We start from the raw sequence: 13,455 nt of genomic DNA on the forward strand, positions 1-13,455 counted from the left end.
AACAAACTCGGCGGAACACATCTTCTCAAAACATATTATAATCAGAATGTCCAACATCATCTAACACTAAGGTCTCACAGTCTATGTCTCGCTTGCTCCTTTATCAGATGGACTACCGGATCCCAAGCTGGTGGTAAAGAAAAGCCATATTCCCTATTAAAGTTTGGATATTTCTTAATCTCAATGGCCTCGCGTAGCATTCGCTTCTCCTTGGCAAGAACCAGAGGCTTATCAAACTTGATTGATACTGAGATATATATAGGTATATATATATATTACCCTCCTACAATTTAGGAGGGAATTAAATCTTCACGGGTGCGAGGTGTAGGGTTGGAGCCGGCGTAGTTTTTATCGCGTATATATATATATATATCTTTACTTGAAAATAGTTGTATTGTATAACTAGCCTTATGAACCGATTTTGAATATACAACCAGCCTTAAAGTTTATAGTCTATGATGGTTCATTATTTTTAGTATGTGGGTATTTTTGCACTGTAGTTTTTCCTTAGTCACCCGTTGACCACGAACGCTGTAAAGAGTTCGAAACGTCGGGATGTATTATAAATTCAATATACGCGATATAAGTTTTCATAGTTTTATTTCATGAGTAACTATCGCGGTAACCGAAGACAATATTAACTAAGTATGTAGTTATAAGTTCACAAACTGCCCGTTGTTCACTGACGATGTCGATCGGAATAATAATATTGACTCGCTTTAAACGCCTTGGGCTAACCAATAAACCGACTGGCATTTTAATTCTATTTTTCTAAAATCAAACGAGGTAAAGAAAATCTAATACAAGGAGTGGTTCGGAAAAAAGTGGCAGCATATTATGTGGATTTTTCATTATATTTTGTAATATTTTTTATAGTAATCTGTAGATACTATTCTATAAAATCAAATACAATCGTTTTTAAAATAAAAGGGCGAATTCAAGTTTTCGCCTTTTATATTACATCTCTCCTAACGGCCCGGCCACGACTTTACGCGGCGGCGGCAGCGGCGAGCGGCGGCCATAGGTGGGAACGAAAGGTCCGATCGCTGTGTCTTGCTCCAACCTATGGTTGTCGCCTTAGCCGAAGCCAGTCGTGCAAAGTCGTGGCCAGGACGTAACACTTTTAGGACAGCGTCTTCTGAGAGAATTTATGCGTAACATTAATTTAGGACAATCAATTATTATGCGACCCAATATAGACCCGTCATAAGGGTGCGTATCTCGCCGCATAATAATTTATTGTCCTAATGTAATGTTACGCATAAAACTCTTTTCGCATATTTTTTCTCCAGCTGAAACAGAAAGTATTTTCGAAAATGTTTTGCATAGGTTGTGTAGAATAGGGTAGGTTAGGTTACGTTTGTTTTATAATTTTTCAGAAATGTGAATAGTTTCAGCACAATAACAATTATGCGAAATGAGTTTTATGCGTAACATTACATTAGGACAATCAATTATTATTATGCGACCCGTGTCATAAATATAGTTTTCTGCCTGTCTGTCTGTCTGTCCGTCTGTCACCAGGCTATATCTCATGAACCGTGGAAGCTAGACAGTTGAAATTTTTACAGATGATGTATTTCTGTTGCCGCTATAACAACAAATACTAAAAACAGAATAAAATAAATATTTGAGTAGGGCATATACAACACACGTGATTTTTTTTTTGCAGTTTTTTGCGTAATGGTACGGAACCCTTCGTGCGCGAGTCCGACTCGCATTTGGCCGGTTTTTACAGAAATTTGTCTTCCATAGAAAAACCTCTGCCAGAGGTTAGATTGGAGAGACTTCCTGACTACCCAAGATAAAATACATTTAATTGGTATAATTTGTTCGTAACATGATATTCCTAAAAGCATAAAACAAGTTGTGAAATGGAAATGCAATTGTGGTATTGTGGAAAACGGCAAGTGAAGATTGTCAAACTGCATTGTTCAAAAAATTTCTAAGTACATTGCAATAAAAATGAGAAATCAAACAATCTTATATTTTCAATATGATTTTATTTTTATTTTATACTATATAAATACAGATTACTGGGACTTCAGTGAAGTCCCAGTAATAGATGAAATAGTTATAATGAAACATATTAAAAACTTAAAAACTGGAAAAGTCCTGGGCCGGATAACATTACAAATGAAATATTAAAAACCGCTGCTCCCTTATTAGTGACACCCTTAGCACATTTATTTAATCTCATCCTTAAATCAGGAACAGCACCCAAACAATGGACGCAGTCAAACATAATACTTTTGTATAAAAAAGGAAACCCAATGGACATAGGAAATTACAGGCCCATCAGTCTAATGTCATGCACATACAAACTATTTTCTTCAATCATACTATCCCGAATAAGCGAAGCAATTGACAGGCGCCAACCATGTGAATAAGCTGGATTTAGGAGCGGGTACTCGACCATGGACCATATACACACTCTGGAACAGGTTATAGAAAAATATCAAGAATACCGAAGACCGTTGTACACAGCATTCATTGATTACGCTAAAGCGTTCGACACAATATCACATTCCTCTATATGGGACGCTCTGAACCAGTGCAAAGTAGATCCTACATACATAAGAATAATAAGACACATTTATGAAAATTGCACCAGTAGAGTTCAATTAGACAAACTAGGACCAGATATACCAATTGACAGAGGCGTTAGGCAAGGCGACCCGTTGTCTCCAAAATTATTTTTAGCGGTACTTGAATCAGTAATCGATAGTCTAAACTGGAACAATATAGGAATATACATCAATTGTAAATATATGAACCATCTGCGTTTCGCGGACGATATCATATTAATGTCAGAACATTGCGCCCAGCTAGAATACATGATACAAACTCTACATGAAGCTAGTGCAAAAGTCGGCCTAAGAATGAACTTTCAAAAAACAAAACTTATGACCAATAGCATTCAAAAGAACATAACCGTTGATGGGACGCTACTAGAGTATGTAGACAGCTATATCTACCTGGGTAAGCAGATATCATTTAACAGTCAACGAAACGAAGAGGAAGTAGACCGACGAATTAAAATAGCTTGGAATAAGTACTGGAGCCTAAAGGAAATCCTGAAAAGTAATATGAATATAAAAATCAAGAAAAAAGTTATGGATATGTGTATTTTGCCTTCACTGACCTATGCAAGTCAAACCTGGCTGTTCACTGCAAAAATTAAATCTAAAATAACTACATGCCAGAGAGCAATGGAGAGAAGCTTGCTAAACATAAAAAGAGTGCAAAAAATACCCCATATAAATATAAGGGCTGTAACAAAACTTATAGACGCTCTCAAGCACGCAAAAACACAAAAATGGAGATGGGCAGGACATGTTGCCAGACTGTCTGACTCGCGCTGGACCTTGCTAGCTACCACCTGGAAAGGACCTGCAGGCAAACGACGCTCCGGGAAACCAAATAGCCGCTGGACTGATGACATAAATAAAACAGTCGGGACAAACTGGAGACATGTAGCTGCAAATAGGAATAGATGGAAGTCCTTGGAGGAGGCCTTCACCCGATGAGGGGTTCTTGTCCGCAAACTAAATTTTTGTTATAAGATTATAATATCAAATTACTTAATAATACATGTGAAAAATTGACTTATTTAAATTGACATACTAAAAATACATAAAATTATATTTATAAATGCTTTACTGTAACGAAACTGACTTATTTAATGTAATTAACTTGGACTCGAAATAAAAGGCTTTTTTTTTTTAATACAGATTACTAAAAATAAATAAACTGGTTCTTACACACATGTTATTTTTATTTTTGTAGGTACTCGTTAGGTATTTAAGTCAATGCATGTTTGTTCCAACTATTTCTGCATGTTTGTAATTTCTTTTAAATTTAAAATTATGTTTTATAATTAGAGCATGTAATCATGAGAAGAATAAAGTTTTTTATCTATCTATCATATCTTTAAAAAAAATGAAGAATTTTGTGTCGCTCGGGAGCAAAATTTGCTTAACCCTCGTGCTTTGAAACCCTCGCAACGCTCAAGATTCCATTTTATTATTTTGGAATCTTTCGCTTGCTTTGCCCCCATGTAAAACAAATAACTGATCTTAAGTACATAATTACGAATAAGTAGATACCTAAAGTATATAAATACTAGTAAGTATTTTCCTTTTCGCCAAGTCACAGCTTCGCGGTTAATTAATTATGAAAATTATCTTATCTCTTCTGAATTTCAGAAGTTTTCCGAGTTGTTCGTAACTTTTATCATTAAGTGTGTAAAGGTGTGGGAAACTTGATTCATGGTTGAAGAAAATTAATAACTATTAACATTATGCAAAATATTGATACTAGAAAGAATAGTAGAAAGATTCTATAAACGTGGTAGATGCTTGTGGTTATAACTTACGATTCAAAACAAGCTGCAACTAAATGTAGAAACGCTGTAAGTATATAATGATGTATAGCTGAGACTCGTTTAGTAGGTACGTTTTTGTTTGGGGGGTACAAAGTCCCTTTATGCTCTGCCCCTCGTGTCTGCAACTGGCGACTTTTACTCATAATTAATATTAAGGCATTTACTTTAAGGCACTCACAAAGAATTCTTTGAACTAAGTGTAGCACGGTAGAAGAAAATGGTGCCTATTTATAAATTTATAATACCTACCTAAGCAGATAAGGAGATTAGTTAATTATTACTGCGTTGTACTTATTTCTTAGCTATTTTGAGAACGAATCGACACTAGATTCTAAATAAACCCTACACAAACTATTTATACTACTACGATAGTACCTAGATATGTATTTATCATGTTTATTATTTTATTATAAACCATTTATTTTATTTATTTTTAACTATGAGTGCCGTGCCGTGGTTTACAACATCAAATTTAGTAAATTTTATGTTTGGTCATCAATAATGTTATATAATAACAATTTAACTAACTAACTTAACATATCTCTTTTTGTTAAGTTATTAAATAATGGTAATGGTATTAACTTTTGACGCGCTTTTAGCTCAGTTACTTTTGGTGCTGAGTAATTGCTGACTGTACAAATAATAATTTTTTTTTCATAATACCTAAAATAACAAACTGGTCCTAATTTTTTTTAAATAAAACGTATCTAAACTAAGTAAATTGTGTTGCAATGAATAATATATCTTGAAACGAATTTCATTGTGCTCTTATTACGATTCCATAACCGAAGAGTTGCAAACGGGATTACCCTCAGGGTATAAGTCCATTCATCCATCTGTCTACTTATCCGTCACCGGGCTCAAGATCCGTAATAGAACATTTTTTTATATGATGCATTTATTTGCCACTAATACAACAACCAGAATTAAAAAGTGTAATTCACAAATTTATTTACATACAAGATATATACAGTGGTACTACGTAAACGAAATTAATAACTAGCTTAAATCTAAAATAGGCCCTTGAGGCATTGTACCAAGGATGCTGGCGGCATTTCCCATTTAAACGTAATAAATATAAGAGCCTCGGTAGAGAGTATCATTTCGTTCCATTTGGAGTTGAAACTCTAGGTCCATGGGGTCCCAGCGCGCATAAGTTGTTTGCAGAAATCGCGAAGCGTCTGGTTGACGTAACTGGTGACCGAAGAGCTGGCGGCTTTCTCTCACAACGTATCAGCATTGCGATACAGCGGGGAAATGCCGCCAGCATCCTTGGTACAATGCCTCAAGGGCCTATTTTAGATTTAAGCTAGTTATTAATTTCGTTTACGTAGTACCACTGTATATATCTTGAATTAAAAATAAAATCAAATAAAAAACCTCAAACTTGATAGGATAATATGTACAGAAAAATATACTTCTTACCAACAAACAATAGAAACCAGCAGTCAAAGTTTTACTACCGCCGATGAACAGCTGCCAGGTGCCCGGATTAAGTGATAAAAAAATTATAGGAATCTACCAAGAGAGGTTTCGTTGCTCTTTAAATCAGTACGAGTTAGTACCTACAAATACTAGTAATGTGAACAATGCCAGTACGTAATAACAATTAATAAAAATACGGTCGAATTGATAACCTAACTTCCTTTTTGGAAGGGATTTCGGGAAATCAAGATTAACATTAAATTCAAGGTTTTCATTTCGAAATGTATAACTTAATTAGATTTTTCCGAACTCTTAATGATGCGAACCGATTAAATTGTTCTCAAGTTAATTATTAATTTCTATTTTATTATTTTCAAAATTACTGCGATAAAAACTGAAATCCAGTGGCAATTGGTGTGCAGTTGCGCCCTTCACTCATACTTAATGTGAAAATTGTACTGAAATGTTGCATTGTCCTTATTTTTGTTTTGTGATTTTAAAGAACTAACCCAGGAGACGTAACCGAAGCACGAGTGACAAGAAAAAGTTGATTTACCCCAATACACGTGTTGTGAAATCTTTTCGCGATTTCGTATGTACCTAATTGAAAAGTTAATATAAGCACCTACTACTCGTGTATGGGTCGAGCTAACAACCATGCTAGATGCTCGAGTATATTACTTGATTTACGACGAAGGAAAACGTCGTGAAATCCTATTACCTTTTTATTTTCCTTTTCAGGGGCGCATGTAACATGTCACGAGCGCTCCAGCAATCTACCACGCGACGCGACTGGACCATTATTCTTTTACAACTATCCACACACAGTACAGAAAAAAAGATATTTTGTTCTTTACGTAAGTGAGAGGAGTTTAAAGAAAAATAAAAGACTCCTAGCTTGGCTTCGTATTATCGTTTGACAATAAGTACTCTACAGCGTCTTATAAAAGCAAAGTGTACTCACCGGCAGGGGGAAGGGTCCGCGGTGCTGCGGGCTCATGGGGGCGAAAGGCATGCGGGGCTCCGGCGCGGGCATGGGGCGCTCGGGCTGCGGCCGCAGCGGCAGCCTCACGGGCCCGGACAGCGGGAACGCGAATACCTGCGATTGCGGGTCTGGGAAGTTCATCGCCCTGAAACAAGACAGTTACGTCAGTTGAGATGTTCGACTTTTCACACAGATCAGAGATTATTAAATTTGACATATCTATAATAATTCAATGTTTTTAACAATAATAATAACTGCATCAATAAATTGCTCTGATATTTAGATTAAGGTAATATAATATTTAAAACTTAACAATTTAAGTGCTTGTTGCTAGGCCTATTTGAATAAAGAATATATTGACTCTGACTCTGACTCTGAGCATACCTACTTATAGCGATTTTTTTTTCTTCATCTAAAAACCAAACATTTAAACAGGAGCGGTATTCGACATGCGTTAAGTGACGTTTCGTGTTGAACTTCAGTTGAATGAAAGAAATCTTGTGTTGTCGAATAGGTAAATTTGACATTAGCAATCCACAGTTAGGTGACAACGAAACCAAACCATTTTAAACCGTATAGTAGTAAGAAAACAAAGTTGATTTTTGTTGCATAATTTTTCAATGAATGACTTTTGGTCGTACCAAATGATACTTTCCACAGTTGATGAACAAATGATTCATTCCACTGTTGAACTGATGTTGAAGCCGAAACTGACAGTTGTGCATCTCGAATAGGGCCCCAGTGCTATTTGGTGAAATGGAACGGTTCATGAAGACCAGAATGAAATTCCTTCACAAAAAGTAGTTTAGGTACGCCTTGGGGTAAATTGTGATTATTATGACACGCACTATATGGACGTAAATTATTTTAGTGTCATTCAGGGTTCCGTACCAAAAAGGTACAAAAGGAACCCTTATGGCGCAACTCTGTCCGTCTGTCTTGTCTGTCTGTCCGTCATGGTTGGCATGGTCAGCGTGTGGTCGGCGTAGACCAACTGATGTATATAAGTATGTTATATAATGTAAAAAGATGTTTTAATATGTATGATGCTTTTATACACTGATTGGGATTGTCAAACTTTGAGCCTCGTTCCTACTTTTATAGTAAACTCTGCTTTTACATCCCAGATACTAATATAACTAATATGCTAATTGCGGTTGATCCATGATATGATAAACATTTTGACCATCGCAAAACATAGGTTGATGGAAATCAAACTGTAACAATCGGTAATGGATATTCTATCATGCCTTGATAAAAGTATTTATTTGCTATTAAATACTTACTCAGTGTACTGAAACTGAAACAAATGAATGTTTTACATTTCTTCCATGCCATGTTGTGTTAGTTGTCTGCTTTGTAGTCTACTTACATCATTCTTGCGACTTGATTGTATGTATCTATTTGCGTAGGTTACTATTATATCTCTCTGCGCTATTGCAAAAACTTTAACATTTTATTAGCTTACCTATAAAATAAGACAATATAAAAACGATATTTAATAACCAATGATGATGTTTTCAAAGACGATTGCCTACCTACTAAGAAGCTAAGGACCGGCTCACTGGCCCATTGGAAATTAACGTAGACCAATTTTTTTTACCATTTTCATTGCACAAACTTTTTTTTTGCAACACCTGTGATCCCGTATTGGCTTCGGGACCCCCGACGAGCCTCGAGCTACAGGTTGAAAAACGCTGGCTTAGGTATTAGCATAAAATCGTAAAGTAGTTACGGAGAACTTAGTTTATATGAGACGTGCGATTTATCCTTGAAAACTGTAATGCGTCTTTAACAAGATAGGTTTACAGTTTGCTCAGACTTTTAGCGGAAATATGAGAAACTACCGATGGAGCTAACTAGAACAGTGCTGTCGCCTCCTAGGAGCTAAATTGAAATAGTTACCTACATATAACCAAACTAACACACGCTTACGTGAGAAGTGTCGCGACCTCTCGCAAATTGGTGACTCGAAGTTCGCGCAGATCCGCCTCCACCATGTCGCACCAGCGATACCTGGGGCATCCGATAGGACGTCTTCCTGCTGGGCGGCCCAGGTATGCTCTTTTCACGTTCCGATCTTCATCCATTCTCTCAAGATGGCCCAACCAACGGAGTCGGAGTCGGTGGTCAAATCCTGAACTTTAATCCCAAGCGAACTAGAACTGGGTGCCAAGTTCTAGTTCTACATAGATCTCAATTATTTTTCCGGCGAAGTCAACAACGACGCATATTCTTAATTGAACTTGGTTCTCATTTCATATTTATGTCTTTGATGGGATATCATTACTTTTAGAGAGATTATTAGTATTCATCATTCAGTTGATATCGAAATTAAATTTATTTATTGCTATTACAAATTCGATAGGCGCTTGGTATGCAAATAAAAACTGTTCTTTGGAAAATAATCTTTAAAAAAAAACACTGTTTCTTTATCTTAGTTTCGTAATCACACAATTGCCCAGCTGGATGCCAAATTTCAACTTGCTAGGACATCTGGAAGTGGGTAAGGTTTTTGATGGTAAGCGAGTACGTCAGTACCTAAGTCAGTCAGTGAGAAAAATCCCGATTTTTAGATGTTTGTATCTCAATAACCGGTTGAGCTATATTCATGAAATTTGGGGTTCTAGTTAGCCTTAAGGGTTTTAATAAATGAACCAAATTTCATGTGTTTATGTTTAATAGATTTTGAGTTACGTAGGGGTCAAAGTGGCTTCAAATTATTCGTGTAATATAACACACGGCCGCTGCGTTCTCTTCTTTTGAACTTGGCTTGACACGCTCCCGCGTGTCTAGATATAACATGAATTTTGTTACAATACTATATAACAATAGGTTTCATTAGGAGTTAGCGTTTATTGCAACCATTAGGTCCATTGGTAACAGTCGCCATCAGATATATCGGAGCGGCCGAGGTGTTAAAAAATATCTGAACACGCACTCTAACGCCTTGACAATAGCGGCATGTTCAGGTATTTGTAAGCACCTTTGCCTACGTACCTAATACAGTATTCGGACAGAAATAGATATCTACACACTGTAGAGTTGTAGACCCTGCTTACCCCTAATTAATATCGGTTAATATCTGTATTTTACGGTTCTTTTCTCGAAAGGTAACAAACAGACATGCATTTTGTTTGTCTATTAAGACATTCTAAAACGTCTCTCTTTCAGTCGGATAAAAAAGGGTCCAGCTCAAACTTTACTCTCCCGGTCAATGCCTTTATTATGTCCAATAGTAGTATACCTATCGAACGTTATACCGAATATCATTGCTATAGCTGTCTGTGACCAACCGTCTAGAGGAGAAACGGAAATTTGACCTTATTCCGACTTCATTGTAACTCGATACAATAGCTCATCTCATAATCCGTTTGCAAAAACCACGTAAAACACTGTGAAAATGGAATAGTTATTTGTTATACAAGGGTGCAAAGTTGTATTTTACCCGCGAGTGTAGAATTGAAACACGAGCAAGCGAAAGGATTCTATAGGTGAACCACGAGCGAAGCGAGTGGTTCTAAAATAGAATCCTGAGCGTAGCGAGTGTTTCAACACACGAGAAGTAAAATACATTTGCGCCCGTGTGTAACACAAAACTTTTCACCTCACTATAGCGAGGAAAGTGCAATGTGATCATCTTCATCACTGGAATCACTCATTTCTTTACGATATTATAACAGAAAACTCTGGAAGTTGTGTATTTTTACGCGAGTCGGTGAGAAAAGGTTTTAAGTAAAAAAATTGTTGACAATGTTGACATTTCTGATGTATGTAACGATGCGTTTTGAAAATGCATCGACTCAACTTGTGCGTTCAGAATTATATTTAACATCATTATAAAAAAAAACGTTTCTTATGGAATTTTAAGGTTTATGACTTAAAATCATTAAATAAAGCTAAATTTGGTATTTTTTATTATATTCTCAAACCATTTATTTAATGATAATCAATATCGAACGAACCATTATCATGAGCGTTTTACGTTTTGTTATCTGTCAAGCTACTTAAACACGCTCCATCCAAGGTCAAATTACTTTCCCCACTAGTGGATAAAACGCGTTTTTCCCCGCTTGTATTGAAGGATAAACGACAACTTTCCGAGCTAGTGAGGGGAAAAGAAAGTTTTTATAGTCATGCCCACTTCTTGAGCTTATTTTTAAGACTGATATGAGTAGTTTAGTGAACATCAGGGGGGGACACTAGGAACATAGTTAACGTCAGTAAAGATGGAGGATGATGGCGGCAATTTTAAGAAAGAAAGATAAATTGCGTATACTCATATATATCATGTTTCCATGACAAAACACAAAACTTTCGAGAAATAAACTGAAGATACTGTCATCTTACTTAGCGCGTGCCTTTTATTATAGGCTAAGTAAAAGTGTATGGCGAGAATCGGGAATTCCCAGTTATACGGGACTGATTTTGTATGGACAACCAGTAGGTACTACACACCCTAATTACAACCTCTTTGTAATATGTATGTACCTGGGTTCATCTCCGCCATGGCAGATGATAGCGATGCGCTCGGCCTGCGCGGCGCGGGGGGCGAAGGCTCCGAGGATGTTGAAAGGGAAGCGCCTCTCCATGGGGTCGTCGCGGCGGCGCTCCACCACGCAGTTCATGCGGCCCCTGAAATTTACATATTCCTTTTTTATTATGGCAGGATAACCAAAGAGGCAGGCAATTTTACTGAATTTCGGGGTGAACTGCCAGCACTATTACATTAAAACAGGCAGTCCAGCCTTGCTACCTGTTCAGCTTAAGAAAATAGAGGAGTCCTGAAATTTATGGAGCCATAAGAAGTCTCTATTCAATTAATTAAATTGCTCTATACTTGGGTTACTTTGGAATAGTTTTTAGGGTTCCGTACTCAAAGGGTAAAAACGGGACCCTATTACTACGACCCGTACGTTCGTCCGTCCGTCCGTCTGTCACCAGGCTGTATCTCATGAACCGTGAAACAGTTGAAGTTACACAAATGATGTGTTTCTGTTGCCGCTATAACAACAAGTACTAAAAACAGAATAAAATAAATATTTAAGTGGGGCTCCCATACAACAAACGTGATTTTTTTGCCGTTTTTTGCGTAATGGTACGGAACCCTTCGTGCGCGAGTCCGACTCGCACTTGGCCGGTTTTTATTTATTCAATAATTATTATCATTAATAATTTCAATTAAATATATATAAATACATAAGTAAATATAGGTATTAAGACTCCGGTGGGAACGTATTTCTGTATCATAATTGAATCGTAGCTTTGTGCGGATATGTAGGTATAATGTAAATAAATGTTTTGGTTGGGATACGTTTCCTTGTTTATATTTATTGCGAATGTCAGACGATTATGATTGTCACGTATGTTAAAATAGTAATCATTTAGGAAATTTCGCTAAATGTATATGAAAAAGTAAATGTCCATAAAGATACAATTGAGAATTATTATTTAGATAATAATGTTAAGAATACCTACAAAGTTTCGGCTAATTTTGGAAGCTATATAAGAATATGTTTTAATGTAGTAGTGCTGGCGGATCACCCCGAAATTGAGTAAAATGCTGCAAGTGGTGTTTAAGCTACGAAAATCGGCATGATTGATCTTCAGTCCATATAAATCAATTTGACCCGAAGCACCAAAAAATAAAATAAAAAGGAGAGGAGTTATGACATCTTTTTTTTGTATGGAAAATAAATATTTTTTGTTCAGAAACCTATCGTGTGTAGTGTTATATGAAAGGGCATTCTGAGCCGGTTCTAGAAATATATCACATCATTACATTTCAGTCACGATTTTAAATTAAAATAAAAATAATTTTAAAAACATACCAAGTTCGCGGGCTCCTTTAGATACGATATGGCAGATTTTTTTTTGTACAATATACCACAAATGATACGTAGTATTTTCATATTTAACCCCAAGAAAGCAATATTTTTTTTTATATTTCTTATGTCACATGTGTATAACTTTTCAATATTTTGAAAAATTTAATAAAAATACTAAATGAAACTATTTTCAAAAATACTTTCCTGGGATTAAATTTGAGGATATTAGGTATTATTTGTGGTATATTTTACAAAAAAAATATTCAACTGTATCGTATCTGAAAGACCCCAAACTTGGTATGTTTTGAAAATTATTTTTTATTTTTATTTAAAACACGTGACTGAAATGTAGTGATGTGATATGTTTTAGAATCGGCTAAGAATGCCCTTTCATTTAATACTACACACGATAGGTTTCTGAATACAAATATATTTTTTCCATACAAAAAAAAGATGACGTCATAACTCCTCTCCTTTTTATTTCAGTTTTTGGTGCTTCAGGTCAAATTGATTTATATGGACTAAAGATCAATCGTGCCGATTTTCATAGCTTTAACACCATTTGCATCGTTTTTTGGCTATCTGCTATCACTATAGGTACCAAATTAATAATCGTATATATTTTTGCCATCTATAAATAGAATAACGCGTTTTTGCACAAAAACAAAACAATCGAATTTGACTGGTAGTAGTGTGCTTGAAAATGAAAATGAAAAATTATTTATTTAGGTAAATATTTCGTTTTGATAATACAGTTAATGGAGTCTCCTAGTAAGTATAATACACCAGCTGTGACAGGATAGGGCTCTTCCCAGACAATTTCGTTTAAG

The 13,455-nt window shown here is 35.9% G+C and overlaps 1 protein-coding gene across 1 annotated transcript in view; it reads right to left on the reverse strand.

The window, feature by feature from the left end:
- LOC134745129 (uncharacterized) overlaps nucleotides 1-13,455 on the reverse strand; it is an 84,849-nt gene that overhangs the window by 33,539 nt on the left and 37,855 nt on the right. Inside the window, exons 5-6 of the mRNA XM_063679096.1 lie at nucleotides 11,289-11,432; nucleotides 6,777-6,942 (exon numbers count right to left, since the gene is read on the reverse strand). Coding sequence (XP_063535166.1) covers nucleotides 6,777-6,942; nucleotides 11,289-11,432 — 310 coding nt within the window. The remainder of the gene's footprint in view (nucleotides 1-6,776; nucleotides 6,943-11,288; nucleotides 11,433-13,455) is intronic.

Source organism: Cydia strobilella, chromosome 11 (assembly GCF_947568885.1).
Source record: "Cydia strobilella chromosome 11, ilCydStro3.1, whole genome shotgun sequence".
In the NCBI taxonomy this organism is placed as follows: Eukaryota; Metazoa; Arthropoda; class Insecta; order Lepidoptera; family Tortricidae; genus Cydia; species Cydia strobilella.